This window comes from Xenopus laevis, chromosome 1L (genome assembly GCF_017654675.1).
Source record: "Xenopus laevis strain J_2021 chromosome 1L, Xenopus_laevis_v10.1, whole genome shotgun sequence".
Lineage (NCBI taxonomy): Eukaryota > Metazoa > Chordata > Amphibia > Anura > Pipidae > Xenopus > Xenopus laevis.
The window spans coordinates 147,835,570-147,860,751 of NC_054371.1; the positions used below are offsets into that span (position 1 = coordinate 147,835,570).

A 25,182-nucleotide genomic window follows, 5' to 3' on the forward strand; every position below is an offset into this window, starting at 1 on the left:
TTATCAATTTGCCAGGTAGAACCTGGTGAAACAGACTTTGACAAAAAGGGTAATGGATTGTAAAGTCTGCACTAAATTTGCGGAGTAGCGTTTGTTTGCCTAAGAGAAAATTGCTTGGCAAAACGGCAAGAAAATTCTCTAGCACTGAGCTTTCTCTTTAGCGAATTGTCCACTTTCCCTATTAGTAAATTGGCGATGTCCGTGCGAATTGTGATTTTGGCAAATTTTGGCTAAAAATGCCCACTTCATCCTTTAGTAAATCAGTCTTACAGTGTCTAGAGTTTTCCAAGCTCTTTTCACAGCCACAACTACCCAGCTTACTCTCGGGTCATATGAAGTCAGACAACACCTACCTCCAACACCTCCTTGGTGTTTTTCCATACCCATACCACAATAAATAATACAGAAGAAGGTACTTAGGCTAAAGAAAACTACATTAACATTTTATTTTTTTTGGCTCAGCACCCTTTACTACACCAGGAAATGCCTGTTTTATTCATATTCTCTGCTTATTCTGTCTCTAAGACAGCACAGAAAAAATATATATTCTTAATGGCAAATAGCTGACATATAGAGGTATTACTTTTCTTTGGATAAAGTGTAAATGAATAGAACACTATTTTAAATCTGAAGACTTGCCAGGAGTACACACACTGTGTTTTTGTTGTTTATATGTGCAGATAAAATATATAACTCCAAAGTGGATGAAATTGTTATAGCATAGGTTTAATATAAACCAATTTCAACAAATGTGTTAATCAATATATTGTATTTGACAGGTTATTTGGCAAATCTGAAAGAATTTAACATCAGTTTCAACAATCTACAAATCATACCACCTGAGCTGGGAAACTGTGAAAACCTAGAAAAATTAGATTTGTCTGGAAATTTAGAGCTCACAGAGTTACCATTTGAGGTAGGAAATACATTTTCTTGTTTTTGTTAAGGTTCATATGAGAAGTAATGGCATATGTTTTCTGCGTGTGTCTGTTATTGCAAGTGTTTCAAGTTTGTTGCATAGTCTATGACAGAATATTTTGCAAAGTCATTATTTTTACATAATGAGATATTGTAATTATCTTTGCATTTCGCCAGCCTTACCTCTAGCTTTAGGACCTGTGTAAAGCTCAGTTCTATATTTCATAGTCTTTATTTATTTTTCAATCTTACATCCAAAAATAACAGATGTCCCTGGATCATGATAATGGACAAAGGTATAACTAATATTGGCTGAAAGCTGAAAGAGATAAGGAAACAATTTAATTTCTTCCCAAGGTGGGATGATTCAGAAGAAAGAATTGTTATGCAGCCATTTTTTTTTAATTGGAATCTATCTTAAAAAAAATCAAGGAGTCAGTAGGTTTGAGTGCTACTTTACAATGAGCCAGTTAAATGCTGAGCATAGCTAGTGTGTTGAAATCTGATTTAAATAAAGACTTTTTTTTGTGTGTGCCATCATCCAGCCCTCCGTGACAGCAACACTGTTATTTTTAGGTTAACGTAGAATGGATAGCTGGCTAGAAAAAGTTAATTGAAGCAAGAACATTATTATGGCTGTGGTCTACTTCTGTAAAGCAAGAGGGAGAGATGGAGTTTCTGAAGGAAGCACCACTGTGTTTTAGCATTTTAAGGTTAGGTATTCCATCCACATTTACAAAGCAATGCATCGCTATTTTTCTGGCTTGAAAAGTCAGGAGTGTGGCAAGAGGTGTGATATGCTGCATCAATTTTGCATCACATGCAAAAGTACTGGTCTTAGTATAATCTTGAACATGTGGCCTTGTACTTTATAACCAAGGAGCTGGTTAAATGTACTCAACTCTTGACATACAAACTCCTATGTGTAATAATGTACACTAAGGGGCACATTTACAAAGCTCGAGTGAAGGATTCGAATTAAAAAAACTTCGAATTTCGAAGTGTTTTTTGGGCTACTTCGACCATCGAATGGGCTAGTTCGACCTTCGACTACGACTTCGACTACGAATCGAACGATTCGAACTAAAAATCGTTTGAGTATTCGACCATTCGATAATCGAAGTACTGTCTCTTTAAGAAAAACTTCGACCCCCTAGTTCGGCAGCTAAAAGCTACCGAACTCAATGTTAGCCTATGGGGAAGGTCCCCATAGGCTTGCCTGTGTTTTTTTGATCGAAGGATATTCCTTCGATCGTTGTATTAAAATCCTTCGAATCGTTCGATTCGAAGGATTTAATCGTTCGATCGAACGAATAATCCTTCGATCGTTCGATCGTAGGATTAGCACTAAATCGTTCGACTTCGATATTCGAAGTCGAACGATTTTAGTTCCTAGTCGAATATCGAGGGTTAATTAACCCTCGATATTCGACCCTTAGTAAATCTGCCCCTAAGTTTACCCAGATGCTGTAAATCACCAAATAAGATGTTTTCTTTCAAACAGGTGACCAATAAATGCTACCTGCTTATTGGTTTCTATAGGTTACTGCACCTGGGCAAACTTCAGAGTCTTTTATTACATAACTAGCTATGCCTCAATATTAAATTAGTTTCATTAAGGCATAAACACAAACTCCTATATGTAATGAAAGACACCAAGTTTGCCATGGAGCAGTAACCCATAGCAACCAATAAGATGTTTTATTTTAAACAGGTGACCAGTTAATGCTACCTGCTGATAGTTGCTTTGAATTGCTTTGAGTTATTGCTCCGTGGCAAACCTAGTGCCTTTTATTAAATAACCCCTATAGAGTTGAAAGGAAAGCATCTTTCAATTTGCAGCTAAGTTTTCTTCCCAGGATCAAGCTTTCCCATCCACCAGGAAGAAAGTGACTGCATATAATGTATTTGATCAATTGGGGAAGTGTTGCTCCTTGGAAAACAGGAACTTTACTAGGATTGCCATCAAAATATCTGACAGGGAAACCTAAGTCTTCTTGGGATTAGGACAGGAGGGCACAGAAACAGCCCATATAGACTCTTTGGGCCTAAGATGGAGATGAAGGTGAGCTATTCAGACATGAGCTTATGCAGTGCTGTCAGGAGCAGGACAGAGAGGGTGAAGAGCAGGACCAGATCAGAGACAGGATAGGAGTGGAACTGTGCGGGTAAAGAGAGCAGGACTGGATTAGAGACAGGACAGAAGCAGGGCAGTGTGGGGAAAGAGAGCAGGACTTGATAAGAGACAGGAAAGGTGCAGGACGGTACGGGTGAAGCGAGTCAGGAACAGGTTGAAGAACCTGGTCAGGATGGGTAATGAGCAGGAGGACTGGATCAGGACAGACAGGACCAGAAGCAGGTCAAGGAGAGACTAGAAGCAGGAACAAGAAGAGTGAAGAACAGGATAGAAACTAGGTGAGGTAAGGCAAGGCGATAAAGTAGAAAAAGTTACCTTATATAAGGCAGGGTCAGCCCTGAATGGCTGACCCCCACCCACTAATAAAGCTGCTGCTGGGAATAGGATGGAAAGGTATGGTGAGAGGTAATGAGCAAGCCTGCTAACTGCTTACCTGGCCCAATGGTTAAAGCATGGAGTGAATGAATTTGAATGAATTTCAAAGTATTAATTGTCGCATAAGGTGAACTCCCTGCACGGATAACACAAAACAATCTGTACCTGTTGGCTACAAAAGAGAACCCACTATTGTAATTTATAAGGCTATTAGAAGCCACCAAGGAGTTCCTTGCCAGTTCCCCTCTTTAATTTTACATTTGATTAATTTACCATTTTTTCACCATACTTAGAAGAGCACTGCACTTCCTATGCTAGTTGAAACAGACACATGGCAGCAGAGCACTTCTTTGCATGGATGAATAATTTTATAATTCACACCACAATTAATACTACAAGCATGTTCATCTTCCCATTGCAAATGAGTCCTCAATTCTTGCCAACTTAAATTACATTTTGTATTTAAACTTCATGGTCTCTGAATTTTAACAAGTTTTGACTCTGCATTTTGAAAACTTTAAGTTACAAAGATGATATCCAACGCAAAACTATATTATGCAACAAATTCCAATAGAAACACTTTCCTTAATGGAAATATATTTTGAGAATAAATTAAAAAAGTATATATTTAGGCACAGATTTTTTAAAAGGCATATTCCAACCAACATGCATTCATATAATGTAGCAGTTCGTGTTTAGAAGTTTTAAGAAAAATGTTTCTTGAACAAAATTGTGTTTTATAGAGATACTAAAGAAAATGTTAGTCATCTCATAACTTTACATTTACTGCTAGTGCAGATATTTTATATACTGAATTCTTGAAGGGGCCCACTCGAACTTTGTTTGTGAAGGACCAAAACAGGTAATGCATGATAGTTTTTCATCATGCTGTATAGTCCTTTTCTCTACTTACCAATATTATGTTGTAAAACCCCTTTTCTTTCTCACATTTCCTCTATAAAATTTTTTATAAGCCTAAAATCCTAGACCTGCTCTGCATCTGCCATAAAAAATGCTATCGAGAGAAGGAGAGATTGATGACTAGAACTGCGGTTCAGTCTCACAGTTCTGATGATCTCGTAAACCTTTATGATACCGTTAGAGATCGTTGGCTGAATTACTACCACATTTTTTTGTCTCTCCTTGAATCTTTCATCCTGTTGGCTATCATGTGAGAGATCTCCCTTATTCATTCTGAAACTCGTGTTAAGTAAAGTGCAGATCTCACTTATGTTCCGTAAACATCTCATTTATTTAAAATATTTGAATGTATATATCTAAAGTGATTATGCTTTTCACCTAATAATAATAATAATAATATAAGTATTGGCTTCCATTTGTTGTTGGACATTTATTTTAAAACTAGGGGATTCTCTGCCCATCTCAAAGTTATTTATTGTCATTGTAATGATGAATCTTCTGGTATTGCTTATTGAGTGTAAGACACGGGCACATGTGACAACTAAATTATAACAAACAAGGTGCTCACCACTATTTTTCACCACTATTTTTTAAAACCATTAGGCGGGGGTGCAATGAGGCTGTGGCCACAAAATACATATAGACAAATACAAGAGTCCTCTGCACTCAACCCATTATCAATATATTTAAGACAGAGACATTTTGTACATACTGCTACTGAAACAAAACAGGGATTGTTTGTCCATATATTGCAAAATATTTAAGTTGGCCAACTACGTCATAGTCATCCCATATCTGGCCAGTCCTACGCTCAATTTTCATTTGATTCATTAAGAATTCTGTTGCTTCATTATACATTTTACAAAGGGACTAAGTTTTACCTGCAACTTACTAGCTGCTTTCAAAGTAAAACTCCCATACTTGGCTGTCCTTTTATTAGACACCAGTTGGATCACCTGACTATTGCTGGGAAGGGTGGGAGCTACAACATGGAGCTGGTCACTGCTCCTGTATAACTATAACATATGACAATTAAATACCTTACAGCGCATGCTGTAGTTTTCATATGTAGTTGTAGGGTTTTTATCAAATGCCAGAAACAATCCCCAGACTTGGCTCAATCAACTTGATTGGATAAAACAGTAACAGTCCTGGGTATATTATCATAGCAAGCAATTAAGCACACATTTCCTGAATCATTTGAAATATAATTCTAGTTTGTTATCAAGGCTTACTGACCTTCTTCAACACACTCATGAAAGCCATAACTCTATGTGCCTTAGTTTAAATATAGATCTGTCAGAAATCCAGGAATGTGACTAACACTGGACAGTAGCCATAGTAGGTGGTGGAGCCACATACCTTAAAAGATCTACTGAGTGAAAACTGTTAGGATCCCTATAGTGGAAGTGGGACAGTTCATATAATTTGTGGCATCAAGTTGTGTGCCAGTATACAAAAAGCTTCACTGATGCCAGGGACAGCTTCAATGAAAAGCAACTGGTGCCTATGAGCCTTAAATTTCTATTGGACACCATATTGATGCTCTTTAAATATTAGCTCACTAAGATCTAATCTCCACTACCTTATTCCATAACTGATAAAGCATAGCTGCAATAGCAGTCCAATAAGGGGATATGCAATCTGCCATTCTTCAGTCATTACCAAACTACAGCAGTTAGGAATACTTTACAGGACACCCTTAAACTACTGTATATAATTTAAATGCCCTGTAATTAACTAAAATTCAATAATATGCTTTAGACAACCTTTCAGACTAATGTATTATTTAATAATAATCTTATCTCTGTCACTTAAAGGAGAAGGAAAGGTTAAAACTAAGTAAGCCTTATCAGAAAGGTCCATCTACATATACCAGTAAACCCCCAAAGTAATGCTGCTCTGAGTCCCCTGTCAAAAGAAACACTGCATTTCTTTCCTTCTATTGTGTACACATGGGCTTCTGTATCAGACTTCCTGTTTTCAGTATAAACCTCATTGCCCTGGGCAAGAGCATGCTCAGTTTGCTCCTCTTCCCCCGCCCCCTCCCTTCTCTGCTGTAATCTGAGCCCAGAGCAGGGAGAGACTCAGGCAGGAAGTGATGTCACACCACATTAATACTGCAGCTCCTATCCTAAACAAACAGAGAGTTACTAGAGCTTTTTACTCAGGTATGGTAAAACATTCTACAGAATAAATATTGCATTCTAGCTTGCACTATTGCAGCTCATCTATTGGCAATAAAATGGCTCCGTAGCTTTCCTTCTCCTTTAATAAACATAAACATAATGTTGAGTGTTATATAGCATTAATAATTTATTATGGTGTGTGTAAACATTTACCCCTACAGAACTAGATCTTTTAAAAGGTAACAATGTAATAATGAGAATTAAATCTACTGATTTATCTACTGATCTACTGATTTACTGAAATATCAGCTGCTGTCTTCATTTATTGTGCTTTAGTCTTCATGGTAAGCATGTAAATAGAACTTTAGAAATGTATCCCACAGAAGAAAAAATACTATTGCTTGCATCAAAAAGAGTAAAATAGATTAATTAAAATAAATTACACATTAAAATGAAAAAATAAAAGAGAAATATATAATACATATGGGGATCTACTTTTGCCACACATATTATTTAGCATTTCAGAAGATCTCTGAGGGTGTCAGGATCAGCCCGGGACTTGAACTCTGGTAGTGCTGTTCTGCTTATTTGCAGCACTTACCTGATGAGCCACTGGGGGCTCTCAGGGCTTTTTGTTTTCTGTTATCTGCCATTCACAGTCCGTTTTCCACCCACCTCGTTTACCCTCATGTGTTTCCCATTTCCTAATCACCTTCCCTTTATAAACCCCGCCCTGAGCCTTGCTCAGGGCTGAGTCATTGATTGTATTATGTTTGTTCCTGACCTGCAAATCTGAACCTGAACCTGAACCTGAACCTGAACCTGAACCTGAACCTGAACCTGAACCTGAACCTGAACCTGAACCTGAACCTGAACCTGAATCTGAACCTGAACCTTGAATACCTTGTATGTCTTGTTCCTGAAAACCTTGTTACCTTGTTTCCTGAGTGAGTACCTTTGTTCCTGTGTTCCCCACTTTTCCCCCACCATGTGGATTCCTCGATCAGCCATTTTGCTTGTTCCTGCCTTTTGTGCTCCTGGTCCGCCACCTGTGATGGGTGCCTGTGCTCCTGGTCCGCCACCTGTGATGGGTGCCCGTGCTCTTGGTCCGCCACCTGTGATGGGTGCCTGTGCTCTTGGTCCGCCACCTTTGATGGGTGCCCGTGCTCTTGGTCCGCCACCTGTGATGGGTGCCCGTGCTCCTGGTCAGACACCTGTGATGGGTGCTCCTGATCCGCCACCCGTGATGGGTGCCTGTATTCCTGGTCTGCCACCCGTGATGGGTGTCCAAACTCCTGATCCGCCACCCGTGATGGGTGTCCAAACTCCTGGTCTGCCACCCGTGATGGGTGTCCAAGCTCCTGGGCCGCCACCTGTAATGGGTGCCTGTATTGATCTTGTCTGTCTTCATGTCCTGGTTTCCGACTCTGGCTGTGATATCTTGGCTCCTAATTCTGCCAATGTTCCTGTTCTGGCTCCTGACCCCAGCAATTTCTTTGTTTTGTTTTCCAATCCTCAAGAAGCTCCTGTTCTCATTTCTGGCGAGGCTTCGGCCCATTTCCCCAGGGTTTGGACTAAAAAGGATGGGGGACCGTTTGATCCTGGGATCGCCCGGAGGTCGATCCTCAAGGGGGGGGTAATGTCAGGATCAGCCCGGGACTTGAACTCTGGTAGTGCTGTTCTGCTTATTTGTAGCACTTACCTGATGAGCCACTGGGGGCTCTCAGGGCTGATTCTGAACTCTGGTGTGTATTGTTTTCTGTTATCTGCCATTCACAGTCCGTTTTCCACCCACCTCGTTTACCCTCATGTGTTTCCCATTTCCTAATCACCTTCCCTTTATAAACCCCGCCCTGAGCCTTGCTCAGGGCTGAGTCATTGATTGTATTATGTTTGTTCCTGACCTGCAAATCTGAATCTGAATCTGAACCTGAACCTGAATCTGAACCTGAACCTTGAATACCTTGTATGTCTTGTTCCTGAAAACCTTGTTACCTTGTTTCCTGAGTGAGTACCTTTGTTCCTGTGTTCCCCACTTTTCCCCCACCATGTGGATTCCTCGATCAGCCATTTTGTTTGTCCTGCCTTTTGTGTTTCTGTGTTCTGACTGCAATAAACCTACTATAACTTCATCACCATCATGTCTTTGCCTACAATTACCTATGGCTACACCCCTGGGCGTCCACCATATCCACTCCCCTTGGAGTGGCTATCCTCAGTTACAGCGGTTCCCCGTTGTGAACGTTACAGAGGGATGATAAAGGCAGCAATAAAGTTACAAGAGCAAACCACAACAACCCCAACCTTGACAGTCTACCCTCATAATTTAAGTCTTCCATCCCACTAACCAGTTTAGTTGCACGTTTCTGCACTCTCTCCAGCTCCTTTATATCCCACTTAAGGACTGGAGTCCAAAACTGCCCTGCATACTCCGAATGGTCGTATTTGTGAAGTATTTTCAATTCAAAACTAATTTTGGCCTATTCGATAGTCGAAGTACCCAAAAATTACTTCGATATTCGACGTTTTTGAATTAGAAAATTCACTTACCGTATATACCCGTGTATAAGCCGAGTTTTTCAGCATCCAAAATGTGCTGAAAAAGTGTCAGCGGTACCCGACCCGAATAGCTGAGATTACAGTCACTTTTAATCATTCCTATACCAACAGTACACTTGGGGAGAGACTGCAATATCCCACAATGCCCTCTGTTGGTTATATGAAAGAATAACAGTGCACCCTCTGTTGGTTATATGAAAGAATAAGTGACTGCAATATCACACAGCGCCATCTGTTGGTTGTATGAAAGAATAACAGTGACTGCAATATCACACAGCGCCATCTGTTGGTTGTATGAAAGAATAACAGTGACTGCAATATCACACAGCGCCATCTGTTGGTTGTATGAAAAAATAACTGACTGCAATATCACACAGCGCCATCTGTTGGTTGTATGAAAGAATAACAGTGACTGCAATATCACAGCGCCCTCTGTTGGTTATATGAATGATTAACAGTGACTGCAATATCACACAGCGCCATCTGTTGGTTGTATGAAAGAATAACAGTGACTGCAATATCACACAGCGCCATCTGTTGGTTGTATGAAAGAATAACAGTGACTGCAATATCACAGCGCCATCTGTTGGTTATATGGAAGAATAACAGTGACTGCAATATCACACAGCGCCCTCTGTTGGTTATATGAAAGATTAACAGTGACTGCAATATCACACAGCACCCTCTGTTGGTTATATGAAAGAATAACAGTGACTGCAATATCACACAGCACCCTCTGTTGGTTATACGAAAGATTAACAGTGATGGCAATATCAAACAGCACCCTCTGCACATGGTAGTGTGACAGTGGGACAATGCACACAGTAATCCGTTTGGCAATTCTCTGTCACCATCAACTTTGCAAAGAAGTCCGGTTGATTGCTGGGGGGGTCGCTTTGGCAGAATGTGTGCTGCTGGGAGACAGGGCTGTAGTTGTGTCTAGGCTTATACTAGAGTCAATAAGTTTTCACAGTTTTCGTAGGTAAAATTAGGTACCTCGGCTTATACTCGCGTCGGCTTATACTCGAGTATATACGGTAGACCCTTAGTAAATGGGCCCCTTAGTGTATAACTTGCATTTATTTTATTTTTTAAAACTGCATAATTTGCATTGCCAAAGTGCATAACCGTGCATTTATCAACATTTTTCAGTTTGCTGCCCAGTTTCCAAATGTAGACAAATCACTTCGCAAAGTGGCAGCATCCTGCATGGAACCTATAGTATAGGTAGAGTATAACCCTGCGGTACTCCACTAACAAAACTGGTCCAATTAGAAAATCTTCCATTTACCACCACTCTTTGTAGTTTATCTTTTAGCCAGTTTTCTATCCAGGTACAAATACTATGTTCCAGGCCAACATTCCTTAATTTAACCAGTAACCTTCTGTGTGTCACTGTATCAAATGCTTTAGCAAAGTCTAAGTAAATCACATCCACTGCCATCCCAGAATCGAGGTCCCTGCTTACCTTCTCATAAAAAAAAAAAAAAAAATTAAGTTAGTCTTGCAAGATCAATTACGCATAAAACCATGCTGGCACAAACTCATAGTATTATGATTTGCTATGAAGTCCAGTATCTTATCCTTTAATAACCCTTCAAAAAGCTTTCCTACCACTGATGTCAGACTAACTGGCCTATAGTTTTGAATTTTGTGTGAAACATGCATCATTAGAATAATAGAATTGTGACTATTAAGAAGGAAACCTTCATCAACTGGTTCCTCATTTGTGTAGACAGACACACTAGCTTTTATTACCCCAGTCAATGTCTGGATAATTGAAGTCACCCAAAGAAATAACTTGACCTAATTGTGAAGCTGCTTCTATTTGTAAGAGTAGCTGGGCTTCATACTAATCACTTATATGAGGAGGTTTAGAGCATACACCAATTCTTTGTGACCTTTTGCCCAGTCAAAATCTCTACCCAGAGGGATTCGGCTCCCTCACCAGTGCCAGCAATGGTTATTTCTATATATATATACTTATATCATCAGACCCATGAGTATGCTCCTATTCTAGCTATACTAAATACAGTTTATACTGTATCATGCAAACAAAATGTAACATCAGCTTCATCTCACAGAAACAAAAATGTTTATACCTATAAATTATCACAATTCAGCATGGAAATAATCAAGATTACTCTTTATTATGCCCCTTTCAGCAAAGGCTTCATAGTTATGTATTATACCTAACTGTCCATCAAAAACTGACACAAAAGGACAATTTACTTTAATTCGGATTTTCTTTTCTTTTTTTCTCCAAAATTGTGTTTATTTCTCTAAAACTCTAAATATCAGATTTATTAAGTGTAAAAACTACGATAAACTCTAGTCCAAAACTTTACCAAGTAAAATCAATTAAGGTTCCATAGAAGTCGATGGGAGCTGAATTTATCCTATTGGACCTTTTTTTTAACCATTCAGACTTTCAGAGGTTTTTGGATTTTTTTTCTTTAGTAATTGTTCAAAAATATTGAATTTTAGAGGTTTTAGAGATATTTGTATTTTTTTCATATCATGCAAAGTTTTGTTTATTCATGATTTTTTTATTTGGATAGTTTAATAACTTTCATTACATTTGTGATTTTAGGGAAATAGCATTTCATTGTGGTTTCATGTGGCTTTAATAAATGGGCCTCAAAGTCTGCATTTACAGAGATAGGTAAATCATCTTGTTTTGGGTCTCACCTTGATCTTTTGTTTTAGTCCATAATATAAAAGAGAGAATATAGTTAAAGTAAAGTCCATGCGTTATATCACTTATAATGAACATCAGATATTGATGTTAGGCAGATGATCCTGGAAATATAACAATTTATTTATTATATTTGCTTAACTAGGAAAAAAGTGTGATTTATTTTAGAGCATCTATGTCAGAGTAAGGAAGTTCCAGCAGGGTGTAACCAGTAAAACAATGTTAAGTGAGAGTCACCATTAGCATACCCATGATTGTAAGAACACAACTGAACTTTGATACAAGAAAGTAGCTGCTGTGATGCGGAGCAATGATTGTGACATGATGCAAAGAAATACCACAACGAAAATGGATTTGTTCCTATGCTTATGCCCTTGAAATGTCTTGCTTCTGATTTTCTCCAAACCCATATACTTTTTGTTAGCTTCCTGGAGATATATTGTTGATATGTTTTTATTGAATGGCAAGTTGTGAGTATTACTAGTGGTGTTTATATTTGTATACATGAATCTTCTTTAATCTTTGAAATAAATTTTTGGCTCTCAATCCCCACAACTCTTACAACATTTGCATTAGTCTAATTACAGTTTATTAAAATGTAACTTGTTTTTAATCTTGTGTGGAGTGCTGTGTGAATAATCCCTGTGCAAGCATGAGGTCCCTTCAACACTAATCTAATTATTAATAATAATTAAACTAATTATGACATTATATAGAGGCCTATTTATCAGAATTAGAATTTGTAACATTTTAAAGTTGTTTGCAAATTCTAGTAAATGCGAATGTGTCCCTATTTATGAAATAACTAGAATATAAGAAACTTGTTTTGATTTAACTTGATTGAATAAAAATTAATGAACAAATAAATGAGAAAAAAATTACAACACATTTCTATTCTTCTTTTCATTTTGAATGGGTCTATATATTGAAAAAAAAATGTTACTTACATTTGGCTTAGAAAAACTCCCAGTGATCTCTACACAAATTTGCAAGCTTTTAGATAGCAAATTTGAATGTTCATAAATAAGTCCCATAGTCTTTTGCTCCTGTTTATAATGTTAATTCAATGCATTTTTTGGTAAGATTTATTATTATTATTATTAAAGTGCATTTACAGCATAATTATTCAATTTGCTAAATATATATATTTGTTTCAATGCCAAATATTTTATATCAGAATAATGACCTTTATGTCATCTGGTGAAAAATATATACTGACTTCTATCCAATATGATATATTTAGATAAAACTATAAAACTATATTTTAAGGTTGCATCAGCCATATACGCGACTGTTGACAACAGCTTTAAGATCAAATATTCTTGCAAATACACAACAAATATTCTTTCAAATAAGTTCTGTTCAACCATTTCTCATTTAATATATAATTGCACTTTATCTCTGGACCCTTTTCAGTCTGTTCTATTATGACTTCATGCTTCCTTGTGCATGTCTTTTTAGCTCTGCTGTATCTCATTTCATCTGTCTTCCAAAGTTCACAGTATTAGAACTCTGAATTTTTGGCAACTGCTGCCAAACTAGATCTGATCTCAACAGGTGGTTATGTTGTTTTGAACCTGAAGCACAGCAGGCAAGAAATGCTCATGAAATTATCTGAGTTAACTAAAGTGTGTTAGTGTCTCACCTAGGCAATAATTTTTAGAAATAAATGCAAATCTAATCGAATTTTAACCAAATTTCTTTAAGCCCAATATTAGGCAGAAGTTTGAGACATATTTATTGTGAATAACTTTAAATACAAATTTAAAATATTGTTAGATTATATCATGTAAATGTAAAGATGAGCAGATGTAATAATCTGATACAACAATGGCGGGAATTTTTCACATTTCATCACGAGTAATACAATTAATATTGTCTATTTATCATTCTTTCCTAGAATTTTTTTCTGGACAAAATACAATAGATGACAGAAATAGTTTACAGAGTTGCATTTCCAGAGGGGTACATTTATCATAGCTGGAATTGTTTTTCCAGCTAAAAAAATTGTTAATCATGCTTTTTGAAACTTTCACACTTTTACTGGAAACTCCTTTATTGAAAATTTCACATATTTTCTCCTGAACAGAAAATATTTTACCAAGCTAGCTAATTTATCAAAGAATGTCCAGACTGTCCAGACTTTTTTCCAGAAAGCATTCTCCAGCTTCAACTTCATGATAAAGACAGGAAACTTTCCTGTCAATGTCCTTGGTAATCAAATGGAATCTTTTTCCCAATCATACAGTGGAGAAAAACATTTCCCCTTAGAAAAAAAAGATGAACATTGACAAAATATAGGAACATTTTTTACAACTTGAATTTTTTTTGTTGCTGTAAAAATAAATGTATTTCCCCATTTTATATACTGTAGCTACCTAATAACTGAAATGCGATCCTAAAATGCGAACTAAAAAACAAGAAAATGTGTACAAATGTTCGAACAAATATAGGCTGCAATGATTTTAGCATATTATAAATAATTAAGGGGCAGATTTATCAAGGGTCGGAGTGAATTCGAGGGAATTTTTTTCTGGACAAAATACAATAGATGACAGAAATAGTTTACAGAGTTGCATTTCCAGAGGGGTACATTTATCATAGCTGGAATTGTTTTTCCAGGTAAAAAAATTGTTAATCATGCTTTTTGAAACTTTCACACTTTTACTGGAAACTCCTTTATTGAAAATTTCACATATTTTCTCCTGAACAGAAAATATTTTACCAAGCTAGCTAATTTATCAAAGAATGTCCAGACTTTTTTCCAGAAAGCATTCTCCAGCTTCAACTTCATGATAAAGACAGGAAACTTTCCTGTCAATGTCCTTGGTAATCAAATGGAATCTTTTTCCCAATCATACAGTGGAGAAAAACATTTCCCCTTAGAAAAAAAAGATGAACATTGACAAAATATAGGAACATTTTTTACAACTTGAATTTTTTTTGTTGCTGTAAAAATAAATGTATTTCCCCATTTTATATACTGTAGCTACCTAATAACTGAAATGCGATCCTAAAATGCGAACTAAAAAACAAGAAAATGTGTACAAATGTTCGAACAAATATAGGCTGCAATGATTTTAGCATATTATAAATAATTAAGGGGCAGATTTATCAAGGGTCGGAGTGAATTCGAGGGAATTTTCGAAGTAAAAAAATTCGAAATTCTAAGTAATTTTTTGGATACTTCGACCATCGAATAGGATACTACGACTTCAAATTTACTTCGACTTCAATTCAAAGTAAAAATAGTTTGAATATTTGAATATTCGATAATCAAAGTACTGTCTCTTTAAAAAAACTTTGAATTCAATACTTTAATTAAACCTGCCGAAGTGGTATGTTAGGCTATGGGGACCTCCTACAACCTTTTTCTAAGTCTTTAGAGGTTGAAGGAAAATCATTTGATCAATCGCTGAAATCATTCGAATCGTTCGATTCGAGCAATTTAATCGTACGATCAAACGATTTTATTTCGATCATTATAATGTGGAATATTTGAATATAATAGTTATGTCCCATGTGGCCCCCCGTTAAGTCGCTCACTAACTCAGAGTTAGAGAGCTGAAAAGCAGGAAGTTCTGTTCGACATCCAGTCAACCCAGCATTTATAGATTACTTTTTAGGCTAACTATATTAAAAAATATATATTTTGCAAAGCCTATTTATTGTTTTATTTTTACACTGAACTGATCCTTTTACCTTACATATACCTCAAAACTGTAACACACAAAGCATCCAGATTTGAACCCTAGTATGTGTGGTGTTAAGCTACTGCACTATACCCCTGATGATAATTTAATTGTAAGCAAACTTTAGAAATCTGCCGAAATATTTTAGAAGCTCACTAGCTAGTTGGTATGATGAAGACAGCTTTTACAAGTAGAGTGATAAAGAACAAAGGCAGGTGTAAAGGTTTCCTATATCAGATGAAGTTCACAACCATGAAGGATGAGAACTGACATAATTCTCATAAATATTGAAATATTTAAAAGGAGAGACAAGGACAAAATGATGTTAATAAAAACAAGCAAGATAAGATACAGCAATCTACCAACAAGAATTAAATGATTTTGTTAAAAAAAAAATAGCTTTTTGTTTTCATGATAATACACGATAAAACCTTTCTTAGCATTTTCCGTTTCTTTGAATTCATGTTTAAACAGGCAAGTTTGCTAATGTAAAAAAATTGTTAAATCGTGCCCACATTGATACTGTAATTTTTATGTGTTGTCATGTAAGTATTCAGACTATCAGGAGTACTGTCCATATGTGAAATCTGACACTGATAATAGCTAGCTAGCTTTCAAGGGTCTACTTTTGCATTAGGTCATACTTTTAAAAAACATGATATTTTAAATACTGGAATCTGTCATACTACTGTTCATATGAATCAAGTCATACCAAGCCATTAGCATTGGGCAGTATTATGCAGCCTTGACCTCCAACAGTTTAAACAGACTCATATTGAGGTCAAAAAGTGCCCTCTGCAGCTGCAAGAACACACTGTCACTTAACAACTTTCAGCACTTCTACAAACACATTTAAAATGTACTGTATGAGTAGTGATATGGAAATTTCCTTCTCAAACAACAGTTTTGTCATGAACCCTTATAGATTTACAGACAAGCTGACGTTTGTTTGTGTATTTGTGTATACATTTCATTAGGCTAGCTGCAGCTGTAAAGGTCATTTTGCCAGGTAAAATTATCATTGGCCTAGAGGCCCTAGACACATAAGGGCAGATTCATCAACCACATTAAAAATCCACAGCTCTTAACTAATTTATATGGGATTTTAGAGGCATATTTATCAAATAAAAGTTATCTAGGTAGTTAGAGTTCACCATATGATAAATCCTGTAGTAATGAATAGAGATATGTGGAGTTTTACTGTGGTGAATTCTGTCCCTTAATGATGCATCCCTTGGCTGAGAATCACACCTCTTGTGAATCATATTGGTCCCATACAACTGACTGACAATTCAGGCAACGATAATTAAATCCCAACCTGATATCTGGTCCTATCAGTAATGCCCTACATCCCATTCTCTGCTTTATCTAATCCAACAAATGTATTGCTAGTTTCATCAAGTATTTAGGTCATGGAAACCAGGGTCTGAAACCAGGGACTGGACCACCTATATGTGGCTGGGTGGTGGGCCCCAGGTACCCCAATCCGACACTAATGGAAACAGAAAGAGGTTTCCTGAACCATTTGCTCACAAAGAGAATACGTAAATAATGGATCTGCTGAAAAAAACAGGGAGTTTGTTTTTATATATGGGGATATTTGTTTAGATAAAGTGACATATTATACAGGAACATGTTGACTTATCTTAGACATTGTGGGGCCCATTTACTAACAATCTATTTTCTATTTTTTCCACAAATCTCAAAAAATGTATGTTTTTTCTATCGTTCTGTAAAACTCTAAAAGGGGAATGTATTTTCAAGCGTTCTTTAAAATGAAATCTTTGTGAATGTTTAGCACTGTTTGCAATGTAAAATCAGTTGCTGGCGAATATTACATTGCGCTTTTTTGCTAAGCAAATGTTTAGCATTAACACCTGCATGGAGTTTCTTATATATTTAGTCACTAAAAAGGCTTACAAAATTAAATTGCATACACTGTGAATGTTCGCAAAAGCCATTTGTTGGCAAATGTTTCGATAAAGTGGCTGAGATCTTTAATCAGTCGAAAGGACTGAAAACACGGTTGCTAACATTTGCAAGTGTCTTTGCACAGGTTTTTTTGCGAAACATATTACATTCCCCCATAAAAATATTGTGTTTTATTAAGTGTAAAAAAACACGAAAAACTCTAATACAAAAATTAAAGGTAAAATTCGTCGAGGTCCTATAAAAGTCAATGGCAGCTGCATTGATCCTATTTGACCATTTTTAATCAGTTCAGGCTTTTTTTTGTTAGGAATTGTCCTAAAAACTCTATTAGAAGTATTTTTTTTTTCAAATCTTTCAGTGCTTTTTTTTTCATTTGTGTTTTTTATATTCAGATCTTTAAATAAATTTCATGACATTCATGGTTTTAGAAAATGAGTTTCATGGTTTCAGAAACCACTAAAATGAGACTGTTGATTAATAGGCTTCCACAACCTTAAATGTTACTGGCAATATTGATTTTAACTGTAAAGGGCAGATTTACCAAAATCTGAGTTCCTGAAAAAAAAAACTTGGACGAGGAAAAGAAACACTGTTAAAACTCGTGCGACTTTTTTTCTCGAATGCTATCTTATTTTAGAAGCCAAAATATTCTCGCAGTTGGTTTTTTTCACAGAAAAGAAGTTGCATGCCAGTGAGAATCTCAGTGTCCCATTAATTTTCTATGAGGAGAATAAATAAATAATTAACGTTGTTAGAGAACATTCCCATTGACTTCTACACAACCTCCCCAAGTTTTACTTGATGATTTTTTTCTGGTGACTTTTTGTGTTTTTTTCCTTTAATAAATTCCAAATATTCTAGATTTCAGAAAATACCTGCACATTGTTTCCACATCTGCGTATTCCTTGAATCTAGAAAAAATGGCAACTTGATTTTTGATAAATCAGCCCCTAATTATATTACTATTAATATAACATATTATTGTTACCATGCAGCCACAGAGGATGTTTTTTATCAGTCACCTCTGTTGTATGCTGTTTCTTTGGGTACGTTCTTGCATGTTATAGTGATGCCTGCCAGGGACCCACGAAGCTGTCTGCACCACATAACAGAACCCCATATGACTGTGGGAAGTAACATTTCTTATTTGCTTGTTTATCATTTTAGGTATTTGTAATATTGGCTTGAATGCCTAACCCCCAGGTCATATAACCAGCAGTGCCCTTCATCTCTCCTGCATTTCTCTGCAATATGTTAAGCTAAGAAGTTATTTTATAACTGAATATATATAGCCTGTTGTCTTTATACAAACCAGTTAGAAACAAAGCTTTACAATAACAGATTCTGCCTTACAAATTAATCACCGGGGATTTCATTTTTCATAGCACCCAAGTCAAAAGCACAAGTAATCCTTACAAAACTTTAATCAAATGCAAACCTTCATCATTTTACAATTCACATTGCTCATTAGCTGTTTTATATGACACATAATACCCATGAGTGATTTGCTTTTTGATGTCTAATGTCTGTTTAATGTGCAGTTTATGCGTAGAGCTCGGTAGCTGGATTCTCAGTATATTCATGAAAAGGACGTGCAAAGCAGCTCTGTTTCCCTGACAAAGTATGGCTCATACATCAAGAGCCAATGATGTATAATTTATGGAAATGCATATTGGAAAGTTACATAGAAGTCAAAGAAGCAAGCATCATAAAGGCTAGGCAATTTTATGTAAATTCTTTCATTATTTCATTTGTTATACTAAATAAATAGTCCCCAATATTCCTTAATTGCATTTCTCTGCAATTTATCTTTAAAATTTTCTCTCAGATTGCCCAGAGGGAAAACTGTGGTTGCATTTCATAAACCCATCTACCATTTCAGCTAGAATAATATAGTATGTACCATCATATAAACCAATATGTTATTGTTTGGTGTTTGCACACATAAAACAACTAAAACTGATAGGGGAAATCTTTATGTGTCACTGGCCCAGAAAATACTCCCAACAGAACAGTTTCAAGCCTCTTAACTGTATCTCATATCAAAACAGTTTTATAATGCTTTCGCAGGCTTAGAGCAGCTCTGGTACTTCTAAAAGATCAGTTCATCAAAATCAAATGAGCAGGTAGCAAAAGAAAAGTTACCTAGGTAGTCACCAAATGATAAATGTACCAGCAGCATGTTAGTAGCACAATATCCAGGGTCTAAAGGGCACTCCAGAATATTCAGCACCTCAGTCTAGTAAGGATGTGCTACGGTGGCAGCTGAATGAAAAATAGTTTAGGGATTTGGTTTTGACATTGCATATCAGGTGTGCTGTCAGTATAAAAATTAAGGACTGATTTTAGATTCTGCTATAGACATTTACTTTTACTGATTTATATATCTTTAATATTTAAATACATTGAAGTGAACTTCAATTATCCCCACAAGATGGTGAAGGGCATCTTGCGAATACCTGTCAATGCTAGGTAATATCACATTTTGTTACAGGATATTGTGTCATATTTGTAGCTTCTCAGAAATTTAAATTAATGTAAATAATCATATGCTTAAAAAATGTTATGTAGAATTGGGTGCTTCTAAGCATTTTTGCAAATTACATTATTTATTTTTTTTAGTTTAAGAGCTATTTTGTTTTTTAGGTTTAAGTTTTTATTAACTGCCAATGCAGGCCTGGGATCCCCTATCCAGGAACCTGTTATCCAGAAAGATCCAAATTACAGGAAGGCCTCTACCATAGACTCCATTTTAATCAAATGATTTTAACTTTTAAAAATGATTTCCCTTTTCTGTATGATAATAAAAGAGTTATTTGCACTTGATCCTAATTAAGATATAATTAATCCTTATTGGAGGTAAAAACAATCCTATTACATTCATGTCTAAAGATTTTTTAGTAGAATTAAGGAAAGCAGATCAAAATGATATAAAGATAAAAACAAAATTCTCAAACGGGAATTAGTGCTCCTTGTTGCACTAAGCAATCTATTTCAGCATCTATTTTTAGATGGAGAGCAAATGGTACAGGTTGTGGCTTCATGCGTATTGGGACAACTTTGGGATCCAGCAGGAATGATATTGGAGAACCCTTAAATTTGCCAAGGCCTTCTTCAAATACATCGCTTAAGTCTTTGATGACACTTTGCAGAGAGTCTGATGTTGCATAATGTACTCCGATAAATTAAATGCCATGGGGCTCAAAACACTCTTTAGTAATGATGAGGCATAGTTTTCCGCTGTCTTTTTCATAGAAGACTTTAACAAAGCATGCCCCCACAACAGCCACAGGTAAATCCACATGGTAAAATAGGTGGAAAATTAGTGGGCCATGCATGATAAGTTTCCTTATCATGAAATGAAGGAATAGTGACAGCATGTATCTCTACATTTAGATCCTTGTATTATTATATCAGTGTATTTCTTTTTGTGCATTGGCTCATTTTCAATACTATTTATAATTTCAGAGACATAGATATCTGTTTCTGCTTCCATTTCAGTAGTGTCATTTTGAATGTTTACTATATGGGTTGCATCTCCAAGATGGAGCTGCTCTGGCTTGTTTGTGTTTTTGCAGATTATTAACCTGGCAGCATACTCTTTTTATGTGGCCATGATGCTTGCATTTTGGTAGAGAGTTCTAGAGTCCACACAACTCTATTTTTTGCAGTCAAAGGAGATAGAACAAACTATATATTCAATAGCTTTATCCGCTATAAAGTTTTTTATAAAGTAATTTTGCCCAGTCATTAGCAGTGTTCTTACAAAACCATTATGGTGCTTGCACCGCAAGTCATTTCTCACCATTTTTCACTATTAGACCTGAAAAAGTCACTTAATTATTTTGAATTATTAGCGTTCAATATTCTGTTATATTAGGTATGCGGTTATTCCCATGGTGCCTCTCAAATGGAATAATCCATCCATGTCTCTATTAATAACATGCAGCATCCTTGCATACATTATGGCACAAAGGATAGCTATTTAGTTTCTGCGGGTGCAAAATGATTTTAAAGCTGCTTAATAATTTCCTCAAATGAGCAATCACTGGGTTTAGTGGGGGATACAAAAGAGTGAACAATCTCATAAGTCTTTGAGCCTATGAAACTCAGCAGCACTGCCCATTTTTGCACAGGGTCTGTCACCCTTTTTACTTCTAGAAAGAATTGCAGTCTCTATACATCGAAATCCCAGGAGGTTGGCCTGGCAATGTCAAACTCCTCTATATGGCCCAGGGACACCGTCTCTTAAAGGGATTCTGTCACGATTTTTACGATGTACTTTTTATTTCTAAATTACAGTTGTAATATTGACAGCCATGTGGAGACAGCCATCTCATGTCATTTGACTGGTCATGTGCTTTCAGAAAGAGCCAGCACTTTAGGATGGAAGTGCTTTCTGGCAGGCTATTGTATCTCCTACTCAATGTAACTGAATGTTACACAGTGGGACCTGGCTTTTTCTATTGAGTGCTGTTCTTAGATCTACCAGGCAGCTGTTATCTTGTGTTAGAGAGCCGTTATCTGGTTACTTTCCCATTGTTCAGTTGTTAACCTGCTGGGGGGGGGGAGATATCACTCCAACTTGCAGTACAGCAGTAAGGAGTGATTGAAGTTTATCAGAGCACAAGTCACACGACTTGGGGCAGCTGGGAAACTGACAATATGGCTAGCCCCAGATTTCAAAATTAAATATAAAAAAAATCAATTTGCTCTTTTGAGAAACGGAATTCAGTGCAGAATTCTGATGGAGCAGCAATATTAACTGATGCGTTTTGAAAAAAAAAAAAAAATCCCATGACAGTATCCCTTTAAGTTCCTATTAACTCACTGAGATTTTGCAGTTGTAAATTGTCTTACGTGTTATATGCCATATCCTCATCATCAGTATTATATTCTGGACCCTGTATTAGTACAGAAGAGGTTCACAGCAGCTGAGAGTAGAACACACTTCACTTCGAACAAAACATTGATGAACTGCCAACAAGTTGAGAGGAAGGAAAAGATAGATAGGCAGATGCTAGGGAGAACAATTATCAGCAGGACAGGATGACACATAATAGACAGCGCCATCTAGTGATCTTACATTAACAGTCAATACATAACAAATACAAACTTAAATGGCTTTAAAATCAAAACAAATATGGTATTTCTTTTAATGTACGGTTGAAGTAGGTAGAACATAATGTAAATTAAGCAGATCCCTGTTTTAAGTGTTTCAGCCTTTAATTTAATTTAGCATGAACTGAGCAGATTGGCATAATAGCATAGTTATAGCTTGGGTATACATTTTTTTCTTTCTATATTGACATTTAGACCTTTGGTTTTGTTTGATGCTGTGCAGCCAAGCTTTTCATGCTGAAACCATAAGCAACAAATCTTATCAGCAAATCCTTTTCAATAGCACAAAACAGAGCTGAGCAGAAATGAAAATACGCCCATTAATCAAACACCTAGTTCAAGTCAGGGGCGTAGTGTCCTTTGCTTTCAACGGAAACAAACTGTCAAAGAAAAAAAGGCAACCAGTTGTGTTTTTTTAATGCTAAAGTTGTAGTTCTAAAATTATTAAGATAAGAAGCAATTTGAAAGCCTGGCAACTAAAGGTGACAGTGATGATTAAATATATTGGGTGCTGCTGTGGTTAGCGTAGATGCTGCCTTGCAAAACACTGCATTTTAAATGGAACTTAAATAAAAGCCATGTACCACTGCTCCTTAGAAAGTCAGATGAAGGAAAATTAGAATCCTATGATAAAGATAACAAAATACTATGAAAATATTGTGCTATACTATACTATACTATAATAATATTTTAGTAGACCTTCAACAAAGAAGATGTCAGGAGTTGCACATGATTTTCTATTTTTTCAACTTTTTTCACTGTCACTGTATCTGCATTTTTTGGTCAAAAAAATAATGCATGTCAGGAGCACTCCTTTGCAGAACCCATCATAAGTGGTGTTTGGCCTTGCCAATACCCTAGCTGTATAAATCACACTCTCCTGCAAAGTGAAGCCAGTAAGTATGCTCCAGCAACATAAGTAGCAACAGTAGCATATAGTAGAATCATATTTATACTGTAAGAGTGAAAATGCAGATCACAATGTACGGAGGCCCATTTAGCAAAATTTTTAATTTTTGTGGGTTTAGAGGTTTTTAAAAGCAAGAATTAACTCATATTCTCTAAAACCACCAAAGCCATGTAATTTATTAAAAGACCTGAATATAAAAAGTATGGACAGTAAAAAAAGTGAACTAGATGGTATATCTCTAAGAATTTTAGTTTTTTGGACAATTACTTGCAAAACAAATCAAAAAAACCTCTAAGAGACTGAATGGATAAAAAAACAGGTTTAATAGGATGCTCACAGCTTCCATTAACTTCTATTGGACCTCACCTGCTTTACTGTTTAGTATTAGAGTTTTTGTGGTTTTAATAAATCTTGAATTTTTTGAATTTTAGAGAAAAAACTAATTTTTCCACAAAAAAATAAAAAATACAATACAAAAGAAATCCAAGTATAGAACTGTGAGATTTGATTAGGGATTTAAGAGATTTCTCTATTCAGTTACAATATAGATTTTACTTTTCAGGTGCCTCTTCAGATTTTTTTTACACCCTACCATTTTCCTGTGTTTGTTCCACAGTGAACCTATGGCTGTCAAACTGGAGGGCAAATCTGGCTGTGCACCTCATTCATATAGCATTAGCTTGCCCATATGATCCTTTTATTTCTTTATTTCACATAATAATTTTTATGTAGTTTGGCCTATGGATGGATTGAATCCATTTACAAGGTTTCGAAGGTGACATATAACCTAGACATATAACATAAAACCTTCTCTTTTCTTCTTGTTTTTTCTTATTACTTTCTTCTTACTACACTTGCAATGAGAAGATTGGAAAATTGACAATTCATGCTTAATTTCTTCTTCTGCACACAAAAAAACCCCCACAAGAATTTAGTGCAGCTTTTTGCCCAAATCTTAAACATCCTCAGTTACATTTTTATTAATCAACTACGCAAAGCCCTAAATACACTAGCGGTTAAGTTGCAGGCAGTGTCAATATGCAGACAGTGTACTTGGTTTCAGCACCCAGAACTTATTTTAAATATCATTACCACTTTAAAGTTAAAAATGAACTTACAAATACATGCATACCCCATAAAGCTAGGCAGCACAGCTTTTCTTTTTGATCATGTGAACATGCCTGCTCTTCTGAATATCAACATGGTCAAAATGATCATTTAGCATGTACATCAGTTAAGGGCAGAGACCCTGCATCTTTATCTTTTTGACGCTGGTTTGAAACAGTGGCAGCTATAAACTCTCACGAGCAAAGCTCTTCTTTCTTCTATCAAATACTGTGCAGTCTAGAACACAATGCATTATGTAGCTTCTTTATAAATAAATAAGAAACTACACCTTGCTTTCTAAAGATATAAAAAAAATGTTCAGGTGCTGTAGTGCAAAAGATGTTGAGTAACTGCCGTGAAACACTAGCTAGAAAAGCTGTCTGATGGGAACAAAACCTTGTTTTTACTCATGTAGTTTTTTAAATGACTCTTTAAAAGTATTACTTTTTTGTAAGTTAAAGTGATTTTCCATTCTTTCCCCCTGACATTTTAAATAATTTGGTAGCATCTGCTAATGGTTGACATGTAATGCTCTTGATGCTGTCATGATGCTTTAGAATTTTACATAATAAAGTTTTCACACTACATATATTTTCTTTCACTTTCTTCAATTAACCAGCCATTTTGACATTTTTTTTTAATTTCTTTGTATAAGGCAATGGGGGAAGTATTGGTCAGTAATA

At 36.1% G+C, this 25,182-nt stretch overlaps 1 protein-coding gene across 2 annotated transcripts in view; it reads left to right on the top strand.

The window, feature by feature from the left end:
- Positions 1-25,182, top strand: part of lrrc2.L (leucine rich repeat containing 2 L homeolog) — a 115,184-nt gene that overhangs the window by 69,598 nt on the left and 20,404 nt on the right. For both annotated transcript variants that reach the window (XM_041564637.1, XM_018259226.2), the window contains exon 5: positions 780-916. In XM_041564637.1, coding sequence (XP_041420571.1) covers positions 780-916 — 137 coding nt within the window. The remainder of the gene's footprint in view (positions 1-779; positions 917-25,182) is intronic.